General features: G+C 30.1%; 1 protein-coding gene across 2 annotated transcripts in view; it reads right to left on the bottom strand.

The window, feature by feature from the left end:
- LOC143063546 (uncharacterized) overlaps window positions 1-25688 on the bottom strand; it is an 84407-nt gene that overhangs the window by 24748 nt on the left and 33971 nt on the right. For both annotated transcript variants that reach the window (XM_076235751.1, XM_076235752.1), the window contains exons 14-38: window positions 24937-25101; window positions 24069-24191; window positions 23098-23220; window positions 22644-22775; window positions 21142-21258; window positions 20004-20270; window positions 19584-19715; window positions 18938-19063; window positions 18460-18585; window positions 17771-17902; window positions 17248-17505; window positions 13961-14074; window positions 12873-12998; window positions 12373-12507; window positions 11694-11816; window positions 11128-11382; window positions 8889-9155; window positions 8044-8307; window positions 6620-6748; window positions 5327-5455; window positions 4105-4242; window positions 2609-2737; window positions 1414-1551; window positions 806-934; window positions 125-193 (exon numbers count right to left, since the gene is read on the bottom strand). In XM_076235751.1, the coding sequence (XP_076091866.1) occupies window positions 125-193; window positions 806-934; window positions 1414-1551; window positions 2609-2737; window positions 4105-4242; window positions 5327-5455; window positions 6620-6748; window positions 8044-8307; window positions 8889-9155; window positions 11128-11382; window positions 11694-11816; window positions 12373-12507; window positions 12873-12998; window positions 13961-14074; window positions 17248-17505; window positions 17771-17902; window positions 18460-18585; window positions 18938-19063; window positions 19584-19715; window positions 20004-20270; window positions 21142-21258; window positions 22644-22775; window positions 23098-23220; window positions 24069-24191; window positions 24937-25101 (3846 nt within the window). The remainder of the gene's footprint in view (window positions 1-124; window positions 194-805; window positions 935-1413; window positions 1552-2608; window positions 2738-4104; window positions 4243-5326; window positions 5456-6619; window positions 6749-8043; window positions 8308-8888; window positions 9156-11127; window positions 11383-11693; window positions 11817-12372; window positions 12508-12872; window positions 12999-13960; window positions 14075-17247; window positions 17506-17770; window positions 17903-18459; window positions 18586-18937; window positions 19064-19583; window positions 19716-20003; window positions 20271-21141; window positions 21259-22643; window positions 22776-23097; window positions 23221-24068; window positions 24192-24936; window positions 25102-25688) is intronic.

The raw sequence follows: 25688 nt of genomic DNA, 5'->3' as shown, positions 1-25688 counted from the left end.
GATTTAGATTTCGATTTCCTCTCAAAATGTTATGAAAGAAGTATTAACCACAAACCACACAATTAGGCAATTTTTTGAAATTGACACACTTCAACAAAAAATTTCAAATGGTAGGAAAAGATACCTTTTTCTGTTGCTGTTGACTCAAAAGTTTCTGTTGTTTGTGTAGTATCAGGCTCAACTGTTGTAACAGCTTCAGTTATAATAGTTAAATATGTTCTAATGTATTAATATAATAACTGGTTAACATAAATAACTATACTAACTATGTTTAAAAAAAACTTGACTGAGTATACATGTATAATACAATTTTATGCTTAATCTAAATATTGTCAACTGTTACAATTTGTGTGTTTACAACCATTTCATTCAATGATAAAGTAATTTTTCTAATAAAATATTTAAAATACCTCACTTACAACAATGTTATAAAAGCAGTAAAAATTATGTTTATTATAGATCACATAAAAACACAAACAATGAACAACACTGACTAATTTGAAATATGACTATACATATAGTCTCACTATTTACAACTTCCTTTTAAACTGAAATTTACAAAAGCAAATTATAGAAATATGATGTGAAATATATATGAAATTCATGTATTTTTTGGGGCAAAGCAAAACAAACTGTGCACTCTGCTGCAGTCTACATAGTAAACTAATCAAATGCTTTAAGGAAATGAAAATCAAAACGAATTTTAGAAACGATTAAAGGAAACTAGGCATATATTAAGATCGACAAGCTTGACAGGAAAATTATAATGGTAGCAAATGAAATAAATATCATAAAATAAACTAACCTGTGCAATTTACATCTCCTTCACCAGTATACCCTGAGTCACAGACACAATCAAAACTGCCATCCGTATCAAAACAGGAAGCATTTTCTGTACAGTTGTTCAAACTACTATTACCACATTCATTAATGTCTACAAGAAAAAGTTAAATAATGCCATGAACTGTTAGCAAGTCATAATGTGTAAAAGAATAAGTTTAAAAAAAAAAAGCTGACACATTCTGTATGTTTTCTTCATTGCCTGTGAAAATAATTAATCTTATAACTATCTTTTTATTTTAATAATTATCTTTTTACTCTTATAATTATCTTTTTATTCTTTTATTCTGATAATTATCTTTTTATTCTTATAATTATCCTTTTATTCTTATTCGTATAATTATCTTTTTATTCTTATTATAATTATTTACATAGTTTATTCTATATAACAACTTGCTTCAATTAGTTCACCTGTTTATTTGAGGTCCTACATTCTGTCCATTGGACTTCAACTTCATCAAAAACTACATTGACCAAATATTTTAACCTGAAGCTGGACAGACGGACAAACGAATGAACTGACGCACAGACCAGAAAACATAATACTTTCGTATATGGGGCAGAAACACCTACTTTCACAGATTCCAGTAATATTATCAGCCATCATTGTTAGATTGTATCCTGTTGGACAAGTACAGTATTCTGCTCCATCAGATTTGACTGCACAACTTCCTGGCACGGTACAATTGAAATCTGAACATGCAGTCTTAACTGTAAATTAAATAATAAATACATATATAAATAATGCAATGCATACACAAATTTATTGTAATCTTTTACTAGATTTCTTCTTTACTATATTTCTTCATACATGATTGGTGCTTGATAAAATTTAAAAGTTCTTCTTGATCTTCTGATAAATTGCATTATAACAAATCTTATAATCCTTTACTGGTATCCAGAAAAAGGGTAAAAAATTTCAAAACAGTAAAATGTATCCAAACACATAAGTCTGATAAATAAATCAATGTTTTACCTTTTAACAACCGACATGAATTTTTTTTATCATACTTATTGTAGCTGACATTGTAACTCAAAGATTAACTAGCAATATGTCTATAAATAATAATTTACTATCTTCTACTGTATTTTATTTAAAGTGTTAAATTTACAAAATTAAACTAAAGAAATATGATGTAAAATATATGAACGTAATGTCATTTCTGAATGGAAAATTGTTGTGCAAAGACCTGCATTTTACACACTTAAACAGTCCCAACATTTTATTAATATAATAACTGGTAAACATAAATAACTATACTAACTACGTATCAAAAAACTTGACTGAGTATAATACAATTTTGTTCTGAATCTTAATATTGTCAACTGTTACAATTTGTGTGTTTACAACCATTTCATTTAATGATAATGTAATTTTTCTAATAAAATGTTATAAAAGCAGTAAAAATTATGTTTATTATAGATGATATAAAAACACAAACAATGAACAACACTGACTAACTTGAAATATGAATATAGATATAGTCTCACTATTTACAACTTCCTTTTAAAATGAAATTTACAAAAGCAAATTATAGAAATATGATGTGAAATATATATGAAATTCATGTATTTTTTGGGGCAAAGTAAAACTAACTGTGCACTCTGCTGCAGTCTACATAGTAAACTAATCAAATGCTTTAAGGATGTGAAAATCAAAACGAATTTTAGAAACGATTAAAGGAAACTAGGCATATCTTAAGATCGACAAGCTTGACAGGAAAATTATAATGGTAGCAAATGAAATAAAATCATAAAATAAACTAACCTGTGCAATTTACATCTCCTTGACCAGTATACCCTGAGTCACAGACACAATCAAAACTGCCATCCGTATCAAAACAGGAAGCATTTTCTGTACAGTTGTTCAAACTACTACTACCACATTCATTAATGTCTACAATAAAAAGTTAAATGATGCCATGAACTGTTAGCAAGTCATAATGTGTAAAAGAATTAGTTTTAAAAAAAAAGCTGACACATTCTGTATGTTTTCCTCATTGCCTGTGAAAATAATTATTCTTATAATTATCTTTTTATTCTTATAATTATCTTTTTATTCTTATAATTATCTTTTTATTCTTTTATTCTGATAATTATCTTTTTATTCTTATTCGTATAATTATATTTTTATTCTTATTTGTATAATTATTTTTTTATTCTTATTCGTATAAATATATTTTTATTCTTATTTATATAATTATCTTTTTATTCTTATAATTATGTACATAGTTTATTCTGTATAACAACGTCCTTCAACAAGTACTCCTGTTTTTTTTTAGGTCCTGCATTCTGTCCATTGATGAAGTACAAAGAGGCTAGAGTTTTTGCATTCATAATATTCCAAATAGATGATTAAGATGAACCTTTCTACAATCACATATTTAGGACAACATAGCATGATATCCCTTACACATATGGATAGCATTTGCATGTCATCTATAAATTAAAGATACTATAATAGAAATTTCTGGTGAAATACACTTTTTCAGATTTTAATGAATCATTATTAGTTTTTCTTTTTCTTTTGATCTTTGTCTGTAGTCATTAAAATTCAATTGGTGAAGGGATTTATTTAGAATTACAAGAACCATTTATTGTTATTCATGCATTTCTGTGTTTTATTGAAATCAAAGACTCATTGACATTAATATTATCAGAGTTCCTGCATGTCTTGCAAACTTCATGACTGTAGCATTTAAAAAAAATGAAAATATAGAAATGTTATAAGGTGCATCTATTGTTGAAGACTGTGTAATGCCCTTTAGATATATATATTGGTTATTTTTGTTGATGTCTTATTAAGATATATCCCATTTCTTTTATTCATAAGGATTATTCTCATTTACCATAACAATTGTAATTCTAATTTATAAACATAATGATGGATTAAGTTTTAACAATAATGTAAATATTATCAGTAATATCCATAGAGCACATTTTGAAAATCTTAACTGTCTCAAATCACTAATCATGGGAAATATAAAACAGGAATGTGTCCATAGTACATGGATGCCCCACTGGTACTTTCATTTTCTATGTTCATTGGACTGTGAATTGGGGTCAAACTCTAATTTGACATTAAAATTAGAAAGATCATATCATAAACATGTGTACTAAGTTTCAAGTCGATTGGACTTCAACTTCATCAAAAACTACATTGACCAAATATTTTAACCTGAAGCTGGACAGACGGACAAACGAATGAACTGACGCACAGACCAGAAAACATAATACTTTCGTATATGGGGCATAAACACCTACTTTCACAGATTCCAGTAATATTATCAGCCATCATTGTTAGATTGTATCCTGTTGGACAAGTACAGTATTCTGCTCCATCAGATTTGACTGCACAACTTCCTGGCACGGTACAATTGAAATCTGAACATGCAGTCTTAACTGTAAATTAAATAATAAATACATATATAAATATTGCATTGCATACACAAATTTATTGTAGTCTTTTACTAGATTTCTTCTTTGATATATTTCTTCATACATTTTTGGTGCTTGATAAAATTTAAAAGCCCTTCTTGATCTTCTGATAAATTGCATTATAACAAATCTTATAATCCTTTACTGGTATCCAGAAAAAGGGTAACAAATTTCAAAACAGTAAAATTTATCCAAACACATAAGTCTGATAATTAAATCAATGTTTTACCTTTAAACAACCGACATGAATTTTTTTTATCATACTTATTGTAGCTGACATTGTAACTCAAAGATTAACTAGCAATATGTCTATAAATAATAATTTACTATCTTCTACTGTATTTTATTTAAAGTGTTAAATTTACAAAATTAAACTAAAGAAATATGATGTAAAATATATGAACTTAATGTCATTTCTGAATGGAAAATTGTTGTGCAAAGACCTGTATTTTACACACTTAACCAGTCCCAACATTTTATTAATATAATAACTGGTAAACATAAATAACTATGCTAACTACGTATCATGAAACTTGACTGAGTATAATACAATTTTGTGCTGAATCTTAATATTGTCAACTGTTACAATTTGTGTGTTTACAACCATTTCATTCAATGATAATGTAATTTTTCTAATAAAATGTTTAAAATACCTCACTTGCAACAATATTATAAAAGCAGTAAACATAATGTTTATTATAGATGACATAAAAACACAAACAATGAACAACACGGACTAATTTGAAATATGACTATACATATAGTCTCACTATTTACAAATTCCTTTGAAACTAAAATTTACAAAAGCAAATTATAGAAATATGATGTGAAATATATATGAAATTCATGTATTTTTTGGGGCAAAGTAAAACTAACTGTGCACTCTGCTGCAATCTACATAGTAAACTAATCAAATGCTTTAAGGAAATGAAAATCAAAACGAATTTTAGAAAAGATTAAAGGAAACTAGGCATATCTTAAGATCGACAAGCTTTACAAGAAAATTAAAATGGTAGCAAATGAAATAAATATCATAAAATAAACTAACCTGTGCAATTTACATCTCCTTGACCAGTATACCCTGAGTCACAGACACAATCAAAACTGCCATCCTTATCAAAACAGGAAGCATTTTCTGTACAGTTGTTCAAACTACTACTACCACATTCATTAATGTCTACAAGAAAAAGTTAAATGATGCCATGAACTGTTAGCAAGTCATAATGTGTAAAAGAATAAGTTTTAAAAAAAAAAAGCTGACACATTCTGTGTTTTCTTCATTGCCTGTGAAAATAATTATTCTTATAGTTATCTTTTTATTCTTATAATTATCATTTTATTCTTTTATTCTTTTAATTATCTTTTTATTCTTATAATTATCATTTTATTCTTTTATTCTTTTAATTATCTTTTTATTCTTATTATAATTATTTACATAGTTTATTCTATATAACAACTTGCGTGAGGGTTTAAAAAGAATATTAAACTTACAAAAGAGAGTTGCTAGATTAATACTAGAAACAGACCCATTCGCTCCTTCTGCGCCCTTATTCAAACACTTAAACTGGATGACAGTTGGACAGAGAATAAAATATCATATGTTAGTGATGCCCCATCATATCTTACTAACAAGTTTCATTATGTTTCAGACAGAAATCCATACCCCTTGAGAAATGCTGTTCAAGGAAACCTCATACTCCCTAAACCAAAAACAGAATTGTTCAAAAAATCTTTTATGTATTCTGGACCATTCTTGTGGAATAATTTGCCAATACCGTTAAGAAAATTTACAATTGTTTATTCTTTCAAATACAAAATAACAGATCATTTATTGAAATCAACCTAGCTGTATCAATAATATTAAAAACTGATCATGTCATCATGTTTATTTTTTTCATCACATTTTATCAAGTTGTATTGAACATTATTATCATACTTGACTATTTATACTAATGTATACAATGTATATGTTTGCATTTTGTTTGATTTTCAATAGTTTCTGTTGTTTGTGTAGTATCAGGCTCAACTGTTGTAACAGCTTCAGTTATAACATTTAAATATGTTGTAATTTATTAATATAATAACTGGTAAACATAAATAACTATACTAACTACATCTAAAAAAACTTGACTGAGTATAATACAATTTTGTGCTTAATCTTAATATTGGCAACTGTTGCAATTTGTGTGTTTGCAACCATTTCATTCAATGATAATGTAATATTTCTATTAAAATGTTTAAAATACCTCACTTAAGGAAACTAGGCATATGTTAAGATTGATAAGCTTGACCAGAAAATTGAAATGATAGCAAAAAATAAAAGATCATAAAATAAACTAACCTGTGCAATTTACATCTCCTTGACCAGTATAGCCTGAGTCACAAACACAATCAAAACTGCCATCTGTGTCAAAACAGGAAGCGTTCTCTGTACAGTTGTTCAAACTACTACTTCCACATTCATTAATGTCTATAAGAAAACAATTAAATAATGCCATTAACTGTTAACAAGTCATAATGTGTAAAAGAATAAGTTTTAAAAAAAGGCTGGCACATTCTCTATGTTTCTTCATTGCCTGTGAAAATAATTTAGTTTATAATTATCTTTTCATTCTTATAATTATTTACATAGTTTATTCTTTATAACAACGTGCTTCAACAAGTACTCCTGTTTATTTGAGGTCCTGCATTCTGTCCATTGATGAAGCACAAAGAGGCTAGAGCTTTTGCATTCATAATATTCCAAATAGATGATTAAGATGAAACTTTTTACAATCACATATTTAGGACAACATAGCATGATATCCCATACACACATTGATAGCATTGATTTGTACAAATATTGTTCATTTCACAAATGAGATTACTAATTACTGTTAAGGTTTAATAGTTAAATTAAAAGCAGAATAAAAAAAATGAAAAAAAAAACAATAGCATAATTGCACATGGTTGCATCAATGCCATGCAATAAAACAACACAAAAATATTAAAGAGTACAAACTGGAGACAAGGCCTGCATAACCAATTTAAAAAATTGAACCACTTGGACAATTTCGTTCAATATTTTCTATTAATCTTAGTGAAGAAAAAAAACTGATGTACAATAAAACTGTACAAAATAAATCTAAAAACTACTCTGTTGTACAGACATACTCACAAGAAATGTTATAAGATGTCATTTGCTGTGCAGAAGTTTAAACAAATGTATTATACATGATAATTTTGCTTTAAATAGAATTTGAATTAACAAGAATGTGTCCCCAGTACACGGATGCCCCATCCGCACTATCATTTTCTATGTGCAGTGGACCGTGAAAATGGGGGAAAATCTCTAATTTGGCATTTAAATTAGAAAGATCGTATCATAGGAAACATGTGTACTAAGTTTCAAGTTGCACTGACTTCAACTTCATCAAAAACTACCTCGACCAAAAACTTTAACCTGAAGCGGGACAGACAGACGGACGAACGGACGGACAAATGAACAGACAAACGAACTAACTGACGAATGCACAGACTAGAAAACATTATGTCCCTAAATGGGGCATAAAAATGCAAAACTATCCATAACTTATTTTTTAAATTTTCAGAATATCTGCATTAATGAGATGATAAAAATGAAATCCACATTTATATCATATATATAGATGACTGAGATGTTGAGATTTAAATATGAAATCCATATTACATTTCATTTTCTTTTAGATAAAGGTGGCAAGAACTCAACTTAAATCAGTTTACATCAATTTGATAAGCAAGACTTACTATCACAGAGATTAGAAGCATTTTTCTGATATCCAGCATTACATACACAATCGTAAGAACCATCTGAATTTCGACAAGTTGACTCAGGAATGCTATCACAAATTGTTGCATCATCGCATTCATTTATGTCCAGGTCACATATGGTTCCATTCCATTCAGTTTTACAAGTACAACTACCATTAACATTGTTACAATCCATTGTATTGGCCATAATACAAGTACAGGCCTGAGAACAGCTATCTCCATAGTTTGCACTATCACATTCTGAAAAAAAATCACCATTATAATGAAGGTCGTAAAGTTGGGGGTATATGAACAGAAAAACAGGACAGGAAATAAAATGGCCAGTTCACTATGATTGAAAAATTAAATAATAGCTGACATGCTGCTTTTAAACCAATTTGTATAAAACACAGTAAATATTGAGCTGAAGCACAAAAACGTGAAATAAAAATTGTAATCATCTTGGCTGAAAATAACCGTTTTAAGGAACATAGATTATCTTTATCTATAATAAAGTCGAAGTACAGTTCAACTGAAAAATATTGTAAAACTTCCAATTGCGTTATTATATTTTTAAAACTATAAATTAGTTTTTCTCATAAGTTCAATCACAGGTTCATCAATAATAGATACTGTAAGTTCAGAAATTATTGCGAAAAATGCTACAGGGTTATAATCGCAATAATTTGAACTCGCATTTTGAATTTTTTTAATATGAATAAAACATGATTTTTTTCAATATTGCAAAATTTAAAATTGCATTTTAGTTCAGAATGACAAAATTTCAATAAAAATGCACGCAATAATTCTTGAATTTACAGTACTTAAAAATATCAGCCTACCTTGGCAACTTCCATCAGCTATTTTCTGGTATCCAGTAACACAATTGCATTCATGGGTACCATTTAAATTGTTACATTCAGAATTAGATGTAGTGTTACATATATAGGAAGTAACTGTACACTCATTAACATCCACAGAACAGGTGGTTCCTTCCCAACCAGTTTTACATGTACAACTACCATCAACATTATTACAGGAATCTGTATTGGTAACAACACAGCTACAGGTCTGAGCACAGTCTTTACCAAATTTGTTAGAACCACATACTGGAAAGGAAATGATTTAACATCAGGAATAAAAAAAAATACTATGATATTACCCTCTTATCTGATGGCATGGTTTGAGAGGTTTTCATTTCAGTATTTTTTCAATTTTAGGCCAATTTTCTCTATTCCCTTTTTTTACCATTACTCTCTATTCTATAAATATAATATCTGGCAGCTTATTTACTGTCTTCCAATCAATATCAGAAATAAATAAATATAACCAAACAATTGAAGTCAAGTTGAGAAATACAAAACAGTTATAGATGAGCCTCCTCATGGGGTTTTTATAGTGATTATTTGATAACCAGACCAAATATTTCATGATTATTTGATTATTTGAAAATCTAGAACTGCATTTTTGATTATTTGATTATCTAGTTTAAAAAACAATTAATAACAAGAAGTAATTGTAACAGGATGCTGTTACGAAGTCTCCCAAACAAAGCTCCCATAACTCGCCATTTATATGGTCCCATGTTCATTTGATTTGATTTTTTTGTCCAATACAAGAATATATATGGCTTACGGGTGGGGATCTCCACCATTTACAAGTATTCAAACAGGTGGGGGTGGTGGTAACCCCCAGAGACTTTACCTACATTTCATTTGATTTGTTTTATTGTCCCATACAAGAATATATGTGGTTTAGGGGTGGGGATGTTGACCGTTTACAAGTTTTCAAACAAGAGGGGGTGGGGTGACCCCCTCGGGACTTCCCTTTTATTTCATTTCATTTGTTTTATTGTCCCCTACAAGAATAAATATGGTTTAGGGGTAGGGATCTGGACCATTTACAAGATAATAGCACATTCTCAAATTGAACGGGGTGGGGGCAACCCCCAGGAACTTCCCTTTAATTTCATTTGATTAGCTTTATTGTCCCATACAAGTATATATATGGTTTAGGGGTGGGGATGTTGACCGTTTACAAAGTTTTCAAACAAGAGGGGGTGGGGTGACTCCCTCGGGACTTCCCTTTTATTTCATTTCATTTGTTTTATTGTCCCCTACAAGAATATATATGGTTTAGGGGTGGGGATCTGGACCGTTTACAAGATAATAGTACATTCTCAAATTGAACGGGGTGGGGGTGACCCCCAGGAACTTCCATTTAATTTCATTTGATTAGTTTTATTGTCCCATACAAGAATATATATGGTTTAGGGGTGGGGATGTTGACCGTTTACAAGTTTTCAAACAAGAGGGGGTGGGGTGAGCCCCTAGGGACATCACTTTTATTTCATTTCATTTGTTTTATTGTCCCCTACAAGAATATATATGGTTTAGGGGTGGGGATCTGGACTGTTTACAAGATAATAGCACATTCTCAAATTGAACAGGGTGGGGATGACCCCCGGGGACTTCCCTTTAATTTCATTTGATTTGTTTTATCGTCCCATTCAAGAATATATATGGTTTAGGGGTGGGGATCTGGACCGTTTACAAGATAAAAGCATATTCTCAAATTGAAGGGGGTGGGGATGACCCCCCAGGGACTCCCCCTATATTTCATGTGATATGTTTTATTGTCCTATAATCATTTCTGAAGACTGCATGTATCTATCACTTACAGTATTTAAGTTATATTCATTTGAAAATTTTAGAAAATAAAATCCCATAGGGTTCTATAGTAAACCTCTCCCTCCTTTCTACCCCCAAAAATACCCCTTAATAGACCCCAATGCACAAACGAAACATTGATGGCTCACCTAGACATATTAGTCTAACATATTGTAAAATCCTAAGTAAATCTGACAAGCCGTTTAGGAGAACCGCTGCGGACAAGTTCATTTTTAAAGTGGCGGAAGAAGAAGAAGAGGAAGAGGAAGAGGAAGAGGAAGAATAATAAAAATAATAAGAACTGACCAAAAACAATAAGTCTCCAAACTTTGTTTGGGAGACTTAATTATGTGATTGCTTGGACACCCCATGAGGGGACTCATAGATAAAAAGACAATTTCTGAAAACTAACCTTGACAAACATCTGCAGAGTTATAATAACCCTCATTACAGATACAAACATAGGATCCATTGGTGTTTTCACACAATGAGTTAGCCTGGCATATTGTTGCGTTGTCACATTCATTGATATCTGTATCACAGTTATCTCCCTTCCAGCCAGATTTACAATTACAACTTCCATCTGTTTTGTTACAAGAATTGGTGTTTTCTGTCATACATGTACAGTTTTCAACACAGTTCTGTCCCCATTCTCCTTCAGCACAAGCTTTTGAAATAAAAAAAAAATTGAATTCAGTTTAGTGTGTATATCAACACCATGAAATTTTTTGTATGCCTTTAGTTCACACAGACCTACACATTTATCATGTTTATGAATATTTAATTTTTTTCAAACTACATGTATTACTATAATGTAAAGAAAAAATATTTTAATGTATACTTAATACTATATTAATGTTTAACTACTTTTTATTTGTCCATTTCTTAACATTTTTCCTACATGGAGTGTATTAATTTAGAATTGTTTAAAAAAAAAAACGAAACATTAATTTTCTCTCCACACAATAAAATACCAACCTGTACAACTTTGTTCATCGCTGTCAAGTTTTGTACCATTTTTGGTACAGGAGCATTCGTACCCTGGTGTTTTATCAGTACACATATCAGCACATGGATTGCTTGGCTCACACTCGTCTATGTCTGAAATATTTAATAAAGATACCCTTCTTTATTTATGTCAGATATATAAAGATAGAATTATATATATATATTGGTTATTTTTGTTGATGTCTTATTAAGATATATCCCATTTCTTTTATTCATAAGGATTATTCTTATTTACCATAACAATTGTAATTCTAATTTATAAACATAATGATGGATCAAGTTTTAACAATAATGTAATATCAGTAATATCCATAGAGTACATTTTGCAAATTTTAACTGTCTCAAATCACTAATCATGGGAAATATAAAACAAGAATGTGTCCATAGTACATGGATGCCCCACTGGTACTTTCATTTTCTATGTTCATTGGACCATGAATTGGGGTCAAACTCTTATTTTGAATTAAAATTAGAAAGATCATATTATAGTAAACATGTGTACTAAGTTTCAAGTCGATTGGACTTCTACTTCATCAAAAACTACATTGACCAAATATTTTAACCTGAAGCGGGACAGACGGACAAACGAACAAATGGACGCACAGACCAGAAAACATAATACTTTCGTATATGTGGCATAAAAACCTACTTTCACAGATTCCAGTAATATTATCAGTCATGGTTAGATTGTATCCTGTAGGACATGTACAGTATTCTGCTCCATCAGATTTGACTGCACAACTTCCTGGCACGGTACAATTGAAATCTGAACATGCAGTCTTAACTGTGAATTAAATAATAAATACATATATAGATATTGCAATGCATACACAAATTTATTGTAATCTTTAACTAGATTTCTTCATACATGATTGGTGCATTAAAATTTAAAAGCCCTTTTTGATTTTTTTGATAAATTGCATTATTACAAATCTTATAATATTTTACTGGTATCACGAATAAAGGTAAAATTTATTCAAAACAGTAAAATTTGTCCAAAACACAAATCTGATTATTTTATCAATGTTCTACCTTTTAACAACCAATATGATTTTTTTTTAATAATAAAAGGATTATATGAAATGCAAGTTTATTCTAATTTCCAACTAAGTGGAGCAGGACGCATGATTTCTGGCAAAAAAAACTTACTGTCGCATGTCCTCTGGTCTGTTGGGCTGAGTATGTATCCATCATTACAAGAACATTTATAACTTCCTGGAGTATTAAGACAGTTCTGGTCACACTTGTTCAAAGTTGTGTCACATTCATTGATATCTACAAAATAAGATTTCTCATTATTCATGTAAACAAAATTCATTAAAACATGACTGAAGTTTTTTTTATATATTTTGGCAGCCATTTCAAAGTTGATACTAATTGTAAATAATATTTCTTTCTTTAACTCAATTACTCTTTTGTGTTTATCTGTTTTATAAGCAGTCAATAAAAAGAATGTGTCCCAAGTACACAGATGCCCTATCCCCACTATCATTTTCTATGTTCCGTGGATCGGGAAGATTGGGTAAAACCTCTAATTTGGCATTAAAATTAGAAAGATCATGTCATAGAGAACATGTGTAAGTTTCAAGTTGATTGGACTTCAACTTCATCAAAAACTACCTTGACCAAAAACTTTAACCTTACCTGGACCACAAACTTTAACCTGAAGGGGGACAGACAGACAAACGGACAGGCGGATGAACGAACGGACGGACGCACAGACCATAAAAACCTTTTTAAAATATTCTCTATTTGAATTTTTAACTTTTTCTATATCAAGTTGTCTTTTCATTTAAATAACATGTTTAACCCCACCACATTCTTTATGTACGTGCCTATCCCAAGTCAGGAGCCTGTAATTCTGTGGTTGTCTGTCGTTGCTGTGTTATATATTTGTTTTTCATTCATTTTTTTCTTTACATTTATTTGGCTGTTAGTTTTCTAATTTGAGTTGTTTTAAATTTGTTAATTTGGGGCCTTTAACAGCAGACTATGGTGTATGGGCTTTGCTCATTGTTGGAGGTCATAATGGACCTATAGATGTTAATTTCTGTGTCATTAGGACTCTTGTAGAGGCTCATTAGAAATCATACCACATCTTCTTTTTTAATATTAGCAAATCATACAACATTTTGCTGAATATAATTGTAGAATTATTACACAGAATGCATAAGATTGTGATACCCCTTGGAACTGATGTAGAAGTTTCCAACAAAATACTAAATAATCAATATTACCTTGACATTTGTCATTAGCATCTTTTGTAAAGCCAGTTCTACAACTACATGTATAGCTTCCAGCTGTATTGGCACATAGTTGTTCACATGGATTGTTATTACACTCGTTTATATCTGAAAAAAGTAATCAGGTTTTACTTAAAACCCTCAAACACTTTACACAAAAAATAAAATCTCGAATTTTAAACTAGATTCAATTTCTTCTACTTTTGTATGTTTAAAAAATCCAAGTCTCTGTGCCAAAAAGAATTAAATGAACATGATGAACTGTCACAAATAAATTTTTAAAGTAACCTTTCATTTAATGCATTTTATAATGTAGTAGAGACTTGATTGACAAAGATTGTATTACTTGATGTTTTATGGTTTGATAGTATTTGGTTCTATTCAAGAATAATTTTAAAACTTCATTATCGTTGTAGAAGACATTTTTGTGGGGTTCAAATCTAATAGTTCAGAAAAATCAAAGAGCAGAATGCTCTGAGGGATATGATTGCCATAGTTTTCATTATAAGCAAATGCGTGAGATTTGGCCAAAATTTAAAAGAACAAAGAGGAAAAAAATAGATCCAAGGATACTGCCGCAAAAAAGCATGAACATGTTTGAGTCTCACGCATTTTTGGCAGCCCTGGTACAGCTGGATAGTATTATTTATTTTTCAAAACTAATTCAACTGCACATGCAAAATGTAATAATCAGAGTAGTCACTCAACTTTAAAAATTGCCTATCCCGGATACAATACTATACAAGTGTATGAGCAAACGTACTTATTGTATTTTATTTTTGTACTATCAATTCCAAGTTTACTTTCCACAGCAGTCACTGAGAATGAGAGAAGGTATTACACTTCGTATCTTATCATCGTTAATTTTAGGAGGAACCCCATTTCTAACTCTTTAAATATTAATTTCCTTCGGGTCAGTGGGCATGACTCCTTTCCGTACACACTCCTCTGTTTAAATTGAGATCGTTCTTATGGTGACTTGAGTAACACCGGTATCACTTAAATTACAATTCTACCTTGCCAGGTAAGTTTGTATTTAGCTTATAAAATACTAATTTAACCTTGAGAATTGAAAGGTCAGTTTATCCCATTCATACAATAGAAGTTGATACATTTGGCTTCATGCCATTTACCTTGTCCAAAATTAAGGTCACTTTATTGTTATTGTGATATTGTTAAAGTACAACAGAACCCTATATTCTGACCAATACTTAAACATTCGATTGTTCAAAATCTGTTAATGTTGAATTTTTGGGGTTATTTTCGGCCTTTTATTGCATATTTCTGTACATGGTAGTTTTTTTTTCAGATATAAAAAAAAATATCTGCTTGACTTAATAGAAATAGACTATGCTTGCAGGTTATCTATTACACTGTCTTGTTTTTTGTTTGCACCAAATTTGACAGATTATTATGTAGTTGCAAAATATTTTAAATGAGAGCTGAATTTTTTTTCTATTTTTAATGTGCATTGTAAGTTAAAATAATCATAATGTGAATAAGAATGAAGAAAACATCTTGGTCCCAAAAAAAAACATCATCAACCAGGATATATAATTCAAAATATTAATTTATTATACTAATATCAGTTCATATAGAATAAACTTTTAAAGATTATATTGATTCTTATAAACTTGAAATCTGAAGCCACTGTTTTGCATGTTTACAATGTAGGTGATGTCCCAACAGAAAATCAATAAATATGACCGTACAATGTACTCTTAGCACAAACACATAAGGTCACTGTGAAATAGACATCTAGGGCAAGAAACAGTCAGTTATACCAAACCAGTTTGACTAGATGTCTAGTTTAAACCCAGTTTGACAAGATGTCTAGTATAGTCTTGGAATAATAATAGTGTGTCCTATATTTTGACAATGTAAATGACATGAGGACCTGGATTGGTTTTTTTTTTAATATCTGTATTCTTTAAATTTTTAGGCCATTTTTCTTTTAATAGCCTTAAAAATAACTCTCATTCTGTAAAATTCTCATGAAAATGATTTTACTATTTTTAGTCTTTCTGTTACGAGATTATTTATCAATTCTGTACATTGACCGTTACATTATCAGTATTGCATTACAGTTACCTTTTCAGTTATTTTGCACAGTTATTCTTTATACTTTTGCACCGCATTATTCTCTTTTCTTTATTTTGTTTTTCATTTTCTCTATTATCTATTTTTTGTTGCTATTACATGTATTCTCTATTCTGTAAACCCCATTCAGACCCTCATAGGTAAACTTCTATTGTATGAATGGGATAAACTGACCTTTCAATTCTCAAGGCTAAATAAGTATTTTATAGGCTAAATACAAACTTACTTGTCAAGGTAGAATTGTAATCTGAGTGATACCGGTGTTACTCAAGTCACCATAATATAATACGACGTTTATTACGAGTCGTACTGTATTTCAATTTTGACGGAAAATACTTCTGGAAGGGAGACAACTCGAAACGATAATATGGAAGACTCCATTTCGGCTGAAGGGGTGTTATAGGTAAACCCGTTACGATGTGGACATTTATTTTTATAATTTAAATGAGGCATACGATTTAAAATTATGCAACAACAATAACCCTCAATAGCAGACAGACATAGAAATAATCCCATGAGTTTCAAATCAATCAATGAAGCGGGGAATCCAGAGCAACCACTCAATCTGATACCCCTTGAAATCAAGAAAACTATACGCATGTGCATTAATACATAAACAAACCCGCGACTTGCGATTTGGAACAAAAACGTTTATTAAATGATATGATGAATGGTTCTCCATTTCTTTATGAGAGTACAGTATCAAATATCAGTTTCATAACAGTAAAATATAGAAAAACTCCACTTCAGTTCTTATATGACAGAAATAGAATTATAGGAATTCAGAGAACTCTCGCATTTATCAAAACTGGGGATTCCCTCTGACGTGTTTCTAAATTTATAAAATAAAAAACTAAATATAAATACTGCTTAATTCTGATTTTCCGTGTTGTTAAAAACACGCATTTTAGTCAAGGGAAATATCAAACATGAAGATTATGAGAAGAACATTACAGGAAAGTTGTTTATGTTCAATCCTTTTGCTTGTTTTTACCTTTTAAAGCAAGACAATCATAAGAATCTGAGATGTTGCTGAATGTTTAGAATAAAACGGTTGACGCGAGGGAATGCAGCCCTGAGTCAGCGGTAAAAGTCTACAGATTGCTTGAAAGCAATCGTATCCCAAAAACAATTTTAATAATAATCTTGAAATCAAAATCATGGTTTTTTATTTCATTTACCAGTACAAGTTCCTGTGACATTTTGATAACCAGTCACACACTGGCAGACAAATGAGCCAGGTGTGTTGACACATCTTTGTTTGGAAGAGGTATCACATGGGTTGACTCCACCACTACACTCATTGATATCAGCATCACACAGTGTCCCCTGCCATCCTGATTTACACACACACCCAGTAATTCTGTCACACCTCTCTGCTCCAGCCCCACAGTTACATGTATTATTACAGTTGTCACCCCAGTGAAACTGATCACAATCTGAAATGTACATAAAGCATGATGTCACCATGCAATGTCATGAAATGTATTCTCAAATTCAATTTGTCCATTCTTAGTTCAGTTTTGATGACTTATTTTATTTTTCTGCCAATGGATCAATTGTAATTATATTATAACAATAGCAGTTTGTCATGTCTCATTTTAATAAAGAAAAATTAAAAAAAATGTAAAAAAAATTATAAATAAAAATTGTAAAAACATAAAAGAAAAAAACATTTTTCCTTTCTAAATATTTGGTACTTACTTGAACAAGTTCTTTGGTCATTCTCCAGAAACTGACCAATTGGACAACTACATTTGAAACTTCCTGCTATATTGGAGCAAGTTGACTTATCTGTACACAGATTTTTACTGTCATCATCACATTCATTTATATCTACAAACAAAACATGCAAAATAAACTTCAAAGTTTAGATGTGGTAAAATTTAAAAAATAGAACATTTAATTCAGTTTTTTGTTACATATCATTATGAAATATTATCATAATTTCATACATTTAGGAACCTCTAGCCTTTGTTTATAGTCTTAATTTTTTTATCAAATTTTGGTTCATTTGTATTTTTTGGATGAAAGTTTTATTGCATTCATTTCCCTGAACTATAGCTAGTATACATAATTGTTTTTTAATGCCAGCTGCAATCAAACTCTGGTTGCAGGATTTTCTCACTGCGTTGAAGACCAATTGGTGGCCTTAGGCTTTTGGCATTTTGGTTGGTTGTTGTCTCTTTGGCACATTTCATGTTTCAATTCTTCATTTCATTAACACAATTTTGTTTAGCTCACAACAAAGTCCTTTATTATATGCACCCTTAGTTTCTATCGATAATTTTTCATATCATACTTCTTTGCTTAGAAAGTAAATTAGCAGTCTGACAGTAAGATCCAAGGAAAATTTTGAAAAATAGCTATAAAACCGGTTAACAGTGATTTACCTGTACAAGTCTGGTCATCAGCCAGTAATTTATATCCTGACTGACAATAACAAAATGCACTGTTGTCTTTTAGTCTGCATGCGTAACTACAGGTCAGATTACTCAGGGTACCACATGGATCAGACACTAAAAATAGAAATCATATATCTCATGTTCAAATTTGTAATCTGTCAAAATTCATTAAGAGTATATAGTTTAAATAAAAGAAACGTAACAAAAAAAAGTTTAAAAGTTATTATCAGCAAAAAATCATCAGAGATATTGGGATAGAAGAGTTCTTAAAATCTTTAATATTTCTTTTTAAATGTTCACTATAATTCAATATAAAGAAACTTCTTTATTATACAGAAACTTATTTCATATACAGAAACTTAATTCAATATAAAGAAACTTATTCAATATACAGAAACATATTCAATTTAAGAAACATTTTCAATATACAGAAACTTATTTAATATACAGAAACTAATCAACCTACCTTCTTTACAAGTTTTTCTGTCAGTGTTGAGTTCATAACCAAAGAAACATCGACAGTTATAACTTCCCACATTATTGACACAGTCTTGTTCACAATCATCAGACTCTGTTGTGCACTCGTTTACATCTGAAGTATATCAAAGTTTTTTTTTATTAAGATCTTTTACTACCAACTAGGTTAAAAAGCAATAGCATTTCCAGTGGTTGTCATATTTTTGTCATTCAGAAAATTAAGTGAAATGGAACATCTCTCATTGTTTCTGCATTTTTATAAATTTTGGATGATTTGAGTCTGAAATACTGTATAATATAAACACTTGTCTATTGTTGAAAACTATGCTTCTCTCTAGAAGTCTTTTGGATTATTTTTGTCATTGGGTTGGTTTCTTATTGGTGTATCATGTTTAACAGGCAGAGCAATGAAAAAGTAGGTTTTTTTCAATGCCACAAGAATAGGTAGGCACTAGGTGTGCAACTAACAAATAAGCCCCTGTTGATTTGAACCATAAACTCAAATGTGTACATGATGTTACATTTAATCATGGAATCTTTCAAAAACTTAGAACTGTAGGAATCTCCAAAATTAACTATATAGATATAATAGATTTATTCTCTAAATATTTTATGTTTAACATATATGATCATACCTTCACATTCATATGGATTTATTGTTTGGTAGCCAGTGTTACATCTACAGGTATATCCACCATCAGTATTTTGACACGTTGAAACTGTTGCTGAACAATTGTTTGTTGTTGCACTACTACATTCATTTATATCTAAAATTAAGCATAAAGATATAAACTTGAAACATTGTGGTGGCAAACTTTATTTATATGAAATAGAACAACAATAAAATTATTGAACCTCAAATTTCATTAATCATAAAGTTTGTCATCTTTTCTTTTCCTTAACTTAATCTAGAAATTGCTTTAAAAATCAGTTATTTCCTAGTCTGACAAGAAAATTAATTTTAAACAAAGTAAATAAAAACAGGACTCATTCTACAATATGTGTTTATGAAATACATTTTAAAAACATTGTACATAATTCTACCGAAAATTTACCTGCACAAGAATCACTGTTGTCTGCAGACACTTTTTCATAACCAGATCCACAATTGCATTGATAGCCGCCATCTTCGTTAACACAAGTCTTGTCGACATTTATACATATGCCTGGATTATCTACACATTCATTGACATCAACGTCACAATTATCTCCAGTCCAGGCGCTGTTACAAACACATCCACGACTAGGATCACACCTGTCAGCCCCTGGTCCACAGCTACATTGACTTGCACAGTTGTCACCATAAAATGGATTCACACAGGCTGTCATAAGATAGAGTATGCTTGTTAATACACATAAAACACCATAAAATTGATTTACACAGGCTGTCACAAGATAGAGTATGCTTGTTAATACACATAAAACACCATATAATGGATTTACACAGGCTGTCACAAGATAGAGTATGCTTGTTAATACACATAAAACACCATAAAATGGATTCACACAGGCTGTCACAAGATAGCGTATGCTTGTTAATACACATAAAACACCATAAAATGGATTTACACAGGCTGTCACAAGATAGAGTATGCTTGTTAATACACATAAAACACCATAAAATGGATTTACACAGGCTGTTAAGAGATAGAGTATGCTTGTTTATACACATAATAAAAAAAAATACATTTTGAGAGACTGCCAAAAGTATCAGTTTGTTTTTTTGTTTTTTTTCATTTTAATTTAAATTGCTAATAAATTGTTAATTTTCAGAACTTAACCAAATTCCCCAAAAATCAAACTCTAGTATGAAATATCAATCATTACCTATCTTTTTGTACAAGAAAAAACACAAAAATGATCATAAACAAGTCTATATCTCTATACAATTATTGTTTTTTTTAACAGTTTAAGTTAAAAAAAAAAAAAAAAAAAGTGTTTCTTTTAAACTAACTAATTTATTTAATTATGTGATTGGCAATGATATGTAGAATAAAAATTGTTGACAGATCTTGAAAGTGATCTATATTGATTTTTTTCTTCACTTTTCTTGTCTTTGAAGTTCTTTGAAGGCATTATGAAGGATAGTATATCATCATCAAAATGATATCTATTCAAAAGAGAGATATAGTCATAAAATATGTGCATCATGACAATTAAATTACATGCATTCAACTCTTTAATAATTTTTACCTGAACAAGATGTTTTATCAGCATTTAATTTGAATCCTGTATAACAGGAACAGATATAACTACCAACAGTATCCTCACAGTTCTGTGTACATACGTTAGCATCACATTCATTTATATCTGAAATGTAAAAAAACATATTGTTGCAGATAGATTGCCACATGTATTTATTCACATAAGCTGCATATTACTGTGTGAAAATTTCATTTTAGAGTATTGTCTTATGACAGGAATTTTAATATCATGTAAAAGTATATTACACTAGGAGCAATGATATTTAACAATATATATACATATATATATATGCCAGTGTATGTGTTCTTTCCGAATAAGGTATGTAAAAACATATCAATATCCAATCTTATATATGTTCCGGACCGTATGAGTATTTGGAGCATACGCGTACGGTCTGGACCGTATGCGTACTTTTTCAAAATACTCATATGGTCGGACCGTACGCGTACGGTCTGATTAATATCATTAAGAAGTTGCTTAAGTTTATAAGTTTATACAAATGCATGTAAAGTTCATGTACAGATCAACATAACTTAACTCTCAAATTAATATGGAAAAGTTCAATTGTAATTGGAATAAAAGCTTTATTTGTTAACTAATAAAAAAAAAATCACGCTTATTAAATCTATTAATATCTTGTATTTAGTATGTCGATCAGTAATACATTAATTGAATTATGATCATAGAAATTTACGATATCGGAAGTTAACAGAATGTGGGACCACAATTTTAGAATATTTGAAACTTTACAAAAAAATGCAAATGCAAAGGAACATGAATGAACTGCAAACATGTAAATGTAAAAAATATATCATTAATTGTGGTAGTAAGTGTCACCTTGGGCGAGAGTACCAAAATAGTATTCAGATATACAATTAAACAAATATTTAATGTCAATCGTTCAATTGTTCATTTTATCCATCTAAAAGTAATTGTAATGATAACAATTTATAAAACTAAAAATAAAGATTGTGATAAATGGTTATCTCGTACTGGACCATACGCGTATACTCATACGGTCCGACCGTACGCGTATGGTCGGACCGTACGAGTATACGTATACGGTCCGGACCGTACGCGTACGGTCCAAATACTCATATGGTCTGGAACATATATACATATTGTTGTTTTACAATCAAAATGCAGAAATTTTATCCTGCTATTCTAATTGTAGCTTTTGCAAATCAATTTTTTTTAGTATACTTAAACAAGTCAGGAATCTGTAATTTAGTGGTTGTTATTAGTTGATAATCTGTGATAATTGTTTTTTGTTCATTATTTTTGCATAAATAAGGCACTTGATTTTCTCCCTTTGTCGTGCTGTTTATTTTGTTATTAATTTAGTTTTACTAAACATTATGAATCTTGTTAATTGCAGAAGACTGTATAGTGACCTCTAGTGGCTCATATCTAAGTCATTAGGTCTCTGGTGGATAGTTTTCTCATTGGTAATAGTACCATATCCTAAATTTTATATAATTGACACTTACTAGAACAATTGCCACTAGCAATATCAAGTTGATATCCTTCACGACATATGCAACCCCACGTCCCTGGATTTGTAGTATTATCACAACCATAACCACAGGTTAAATTCTGCAGTGTACAGACATCAAATATTGCTGAAATGTAGATAGAAAATTAAACAATCAAAAATTTCAAAATAAGACACGGAAAAGCAGGATAATGATTCACTGAATCATACTGACATCATTAATAAAAAAAAATATTGGATGCAATAAGTTTATCCTATTATCTTACAATGTATATACTTTAGACTTTCTGAAAAATCACCTGCTGAATTAAGTTACATACAATTTTTATTCATTAACTACAGTTTATTATAAAATGAGAAACTGAAATAACACAATTACCTAGTACATTCAATACACCTTCCTACTATATATGGTTAAAGTTGTGACTTAGGTTCTAAATTACACTTACTTTGATTACATTTACCATCAGCTATCAGCTCAAATCCATACACACAACTACATGTAAAGCTTCCATCGCTATTAACACAATTTTGATCACAACCACTTGTCCTTTCAGTACATTCGTCAATATCTGTGAAAATATAATTAAAGTGATCTGAATTTATTACAGGTTAAAACTTGATTGTGCAAGTTGATTTTTAAAATTTTATTATAACTGTTCTCCATTCTATATTGCTCAACATTCAAATAAGATATCATGTTTCATTGAAATTCTATCATTTATAATTATGTCTAGACAAATGGTGTCAATGTGCTACCATAATACTTTTTTTCATAGTTGATTAAAATAGGACTATATAAAGTTTGTTTATATTTTTTACTATCCATTTTTAAAGAAGAAAAATTGCCAAAATCAAGTTTCCATAGAAAGGAGCTTAAGGTGGTACCCAACACTTTCACTAAAATTAATTTGGCTCGTTTAATTTTCATAAAATTTTGTCAAAGTATTCACTTTAACCCTTTTACAAAAATTTTGAACCAACTGTTTTGTCTGAAAAATTACACTGGTTATATAGCAGTTTGACAAAGACCAATTTTGATCATCAGAAGCTTAATATTCTTTTTACAACACAACGTAATTAAAACGTTAAGCTGACTTTACAGAGTTACCTCCCTGTAGTGTTAGGTACCACCTTAATGCACCAATTTTGCATGAACTACAGACTGAAACATCTGCTTGGAAAGTCACAGAGGTTATTTTTAATCTTTTACATAAAAATGATTTAATAGATATAGGAAGATGTGCCAATGAGACAACTCTCCATCCAAATAACAATTTATAAAAGTAAACCATTATAGGTCAAGGTACGGCCTTCAACACGGAGCCATGGCTCACACCAAACAGCAAGCTATTAAGGGCCCAAAACATCATTTACTTTGATTGAGCCTAAAATAAACTAATGCTATGTTAGTACAAACCTTGACATAGAGAACCCACTTTTCGGAACCCTGCAAGACAGTTGCATGTAAAGCTTCCATCTGTGTTTGTACAATTACTGTTTGCTGGACAGTTATCAGTTCCATCTAAACATTCATTTATATCTGAAAATAAAACAGTCATTTTAATGGCAATTATCAAACTCCATCAATTTCAAAGTTGGCATTTTTTTTTCAATTGACGCAAAATATTATAAGAGTTATGAGAAAAAAGTAAGAAAATACCTAGAGTAATGAAAATCATTACAGGAAGAAACAACATTGTGGATCGGTGATGTAATATACGAAAAAGATATCATGTATTCATTAATTAAAAAGAATGATTGGAAAATTCATTTGAAACATCAATGAACCAAATTCATTCAATAAGAGTTTGTGTGTGTGTGTGTCAAGGGTTAATAACTACATTTATGATACCTAATTCTGATTGGCTAACTGCAATCTCACTTTATTCCTTAATCAACTTCATTTCAAAATGAATTGTAACATTCATGTTGACACATGCTTCTACAATAAAGTGCGCAGGTAAATAAAAAAAAACAACTTGATAGTAATTGTGTTTTCATGATCATAGCGAAAAAAATGCAATTATAAGTATTGAATGCTTCTTTTAGTAATTTCATAGGGTTATAAATGCGCTGAACGTGCACACATTTAAGAATGAAGCGTTTCATGCTTCATACAAAATATACTTTTTATACCCCAATGAATTTACAAAAAGAAGCATTCAATTCTTGAATATTAAAATATTCAGGCTTAACCTTTACTGTTTAAAATCACACTATAAAAAGGGTTTCTTATTCATGCCCTCAATTGGAATAATTCTTAATCAATCGATCTCTTTGTTTACCTTCACATTTTTCATCATCTGTAATAACATAGCCTAGTGGACAATTAGAACAGTTGTAACCACGACCAAGTGATACTTCATCAGCTGGTAATAAATCTAAACAGTTACGTCCTAAAGCACATGGATTATCAGCACAAGCATCTGTATCAATTTCACAGTCATCACCTAAAAAAGAGTAAATAATGAATTGAGGTTTGTATTTATGTATTGTATATGTCCTCCATCTACATATGACTTGACTTACTGGTATTTCATACAAAGCAATAGATACAAATGTTTTTTTCTCTCAACCTCAGGTTCACACTTACACAGTGGTCAGTCACTCAGCTGCTTTTCATGCTGGTTTTCTAACAGTTTTATATTTGAAAAATTTTCAGGAAAAAAATGATGCAATATTGGACAAATAAAACTAAAAAATATTTTTTTCATGAAGAAAGGTTCCCAAACTGGTGTCCTTTTTATGTGATTTTAGGCTGATAATTTCACAAGTGTTAAATTTAACAGTTTTAAACATCGCACATTTGACTGAGTTGATACAACACCTGATGTAACTGCAAGATTATAGGAAAATAAAAATATAATTGCAAAATGTTTTTTTCTGGAACCTGTTTTGATTTAGATTCCAATACTTTTAAATTCTATATAACAGAACATTCATTGTATACTTCCCATAGCTGAATTTCAGATTTGGTTATCTGGCAGATGCAATCTTAAATTAAATCACAACTATATTTTTTATAAAAAAATATGTC

The sequence above is a fragment of the Mytilus galloprovincialis genome, chromosome 2 (genome assembly GCF_965363235.1).
Source record: "Mytilus galloprovincialis chromosome 2, xbMytGall1.hap1.1, whole genome shotgun sequence".
Classification (NCBI taxonomy): Eukaryota; Metazoa; Mollusca; class Bivalvia; order Mytilida; family Mytilidae; genus Mytilus; species Mytilus galloprovincialis.
Note: the sequence above shows the minus strand (reverse complement) of the source record. Positions and strands in the feature narration are given on the sequence as shown.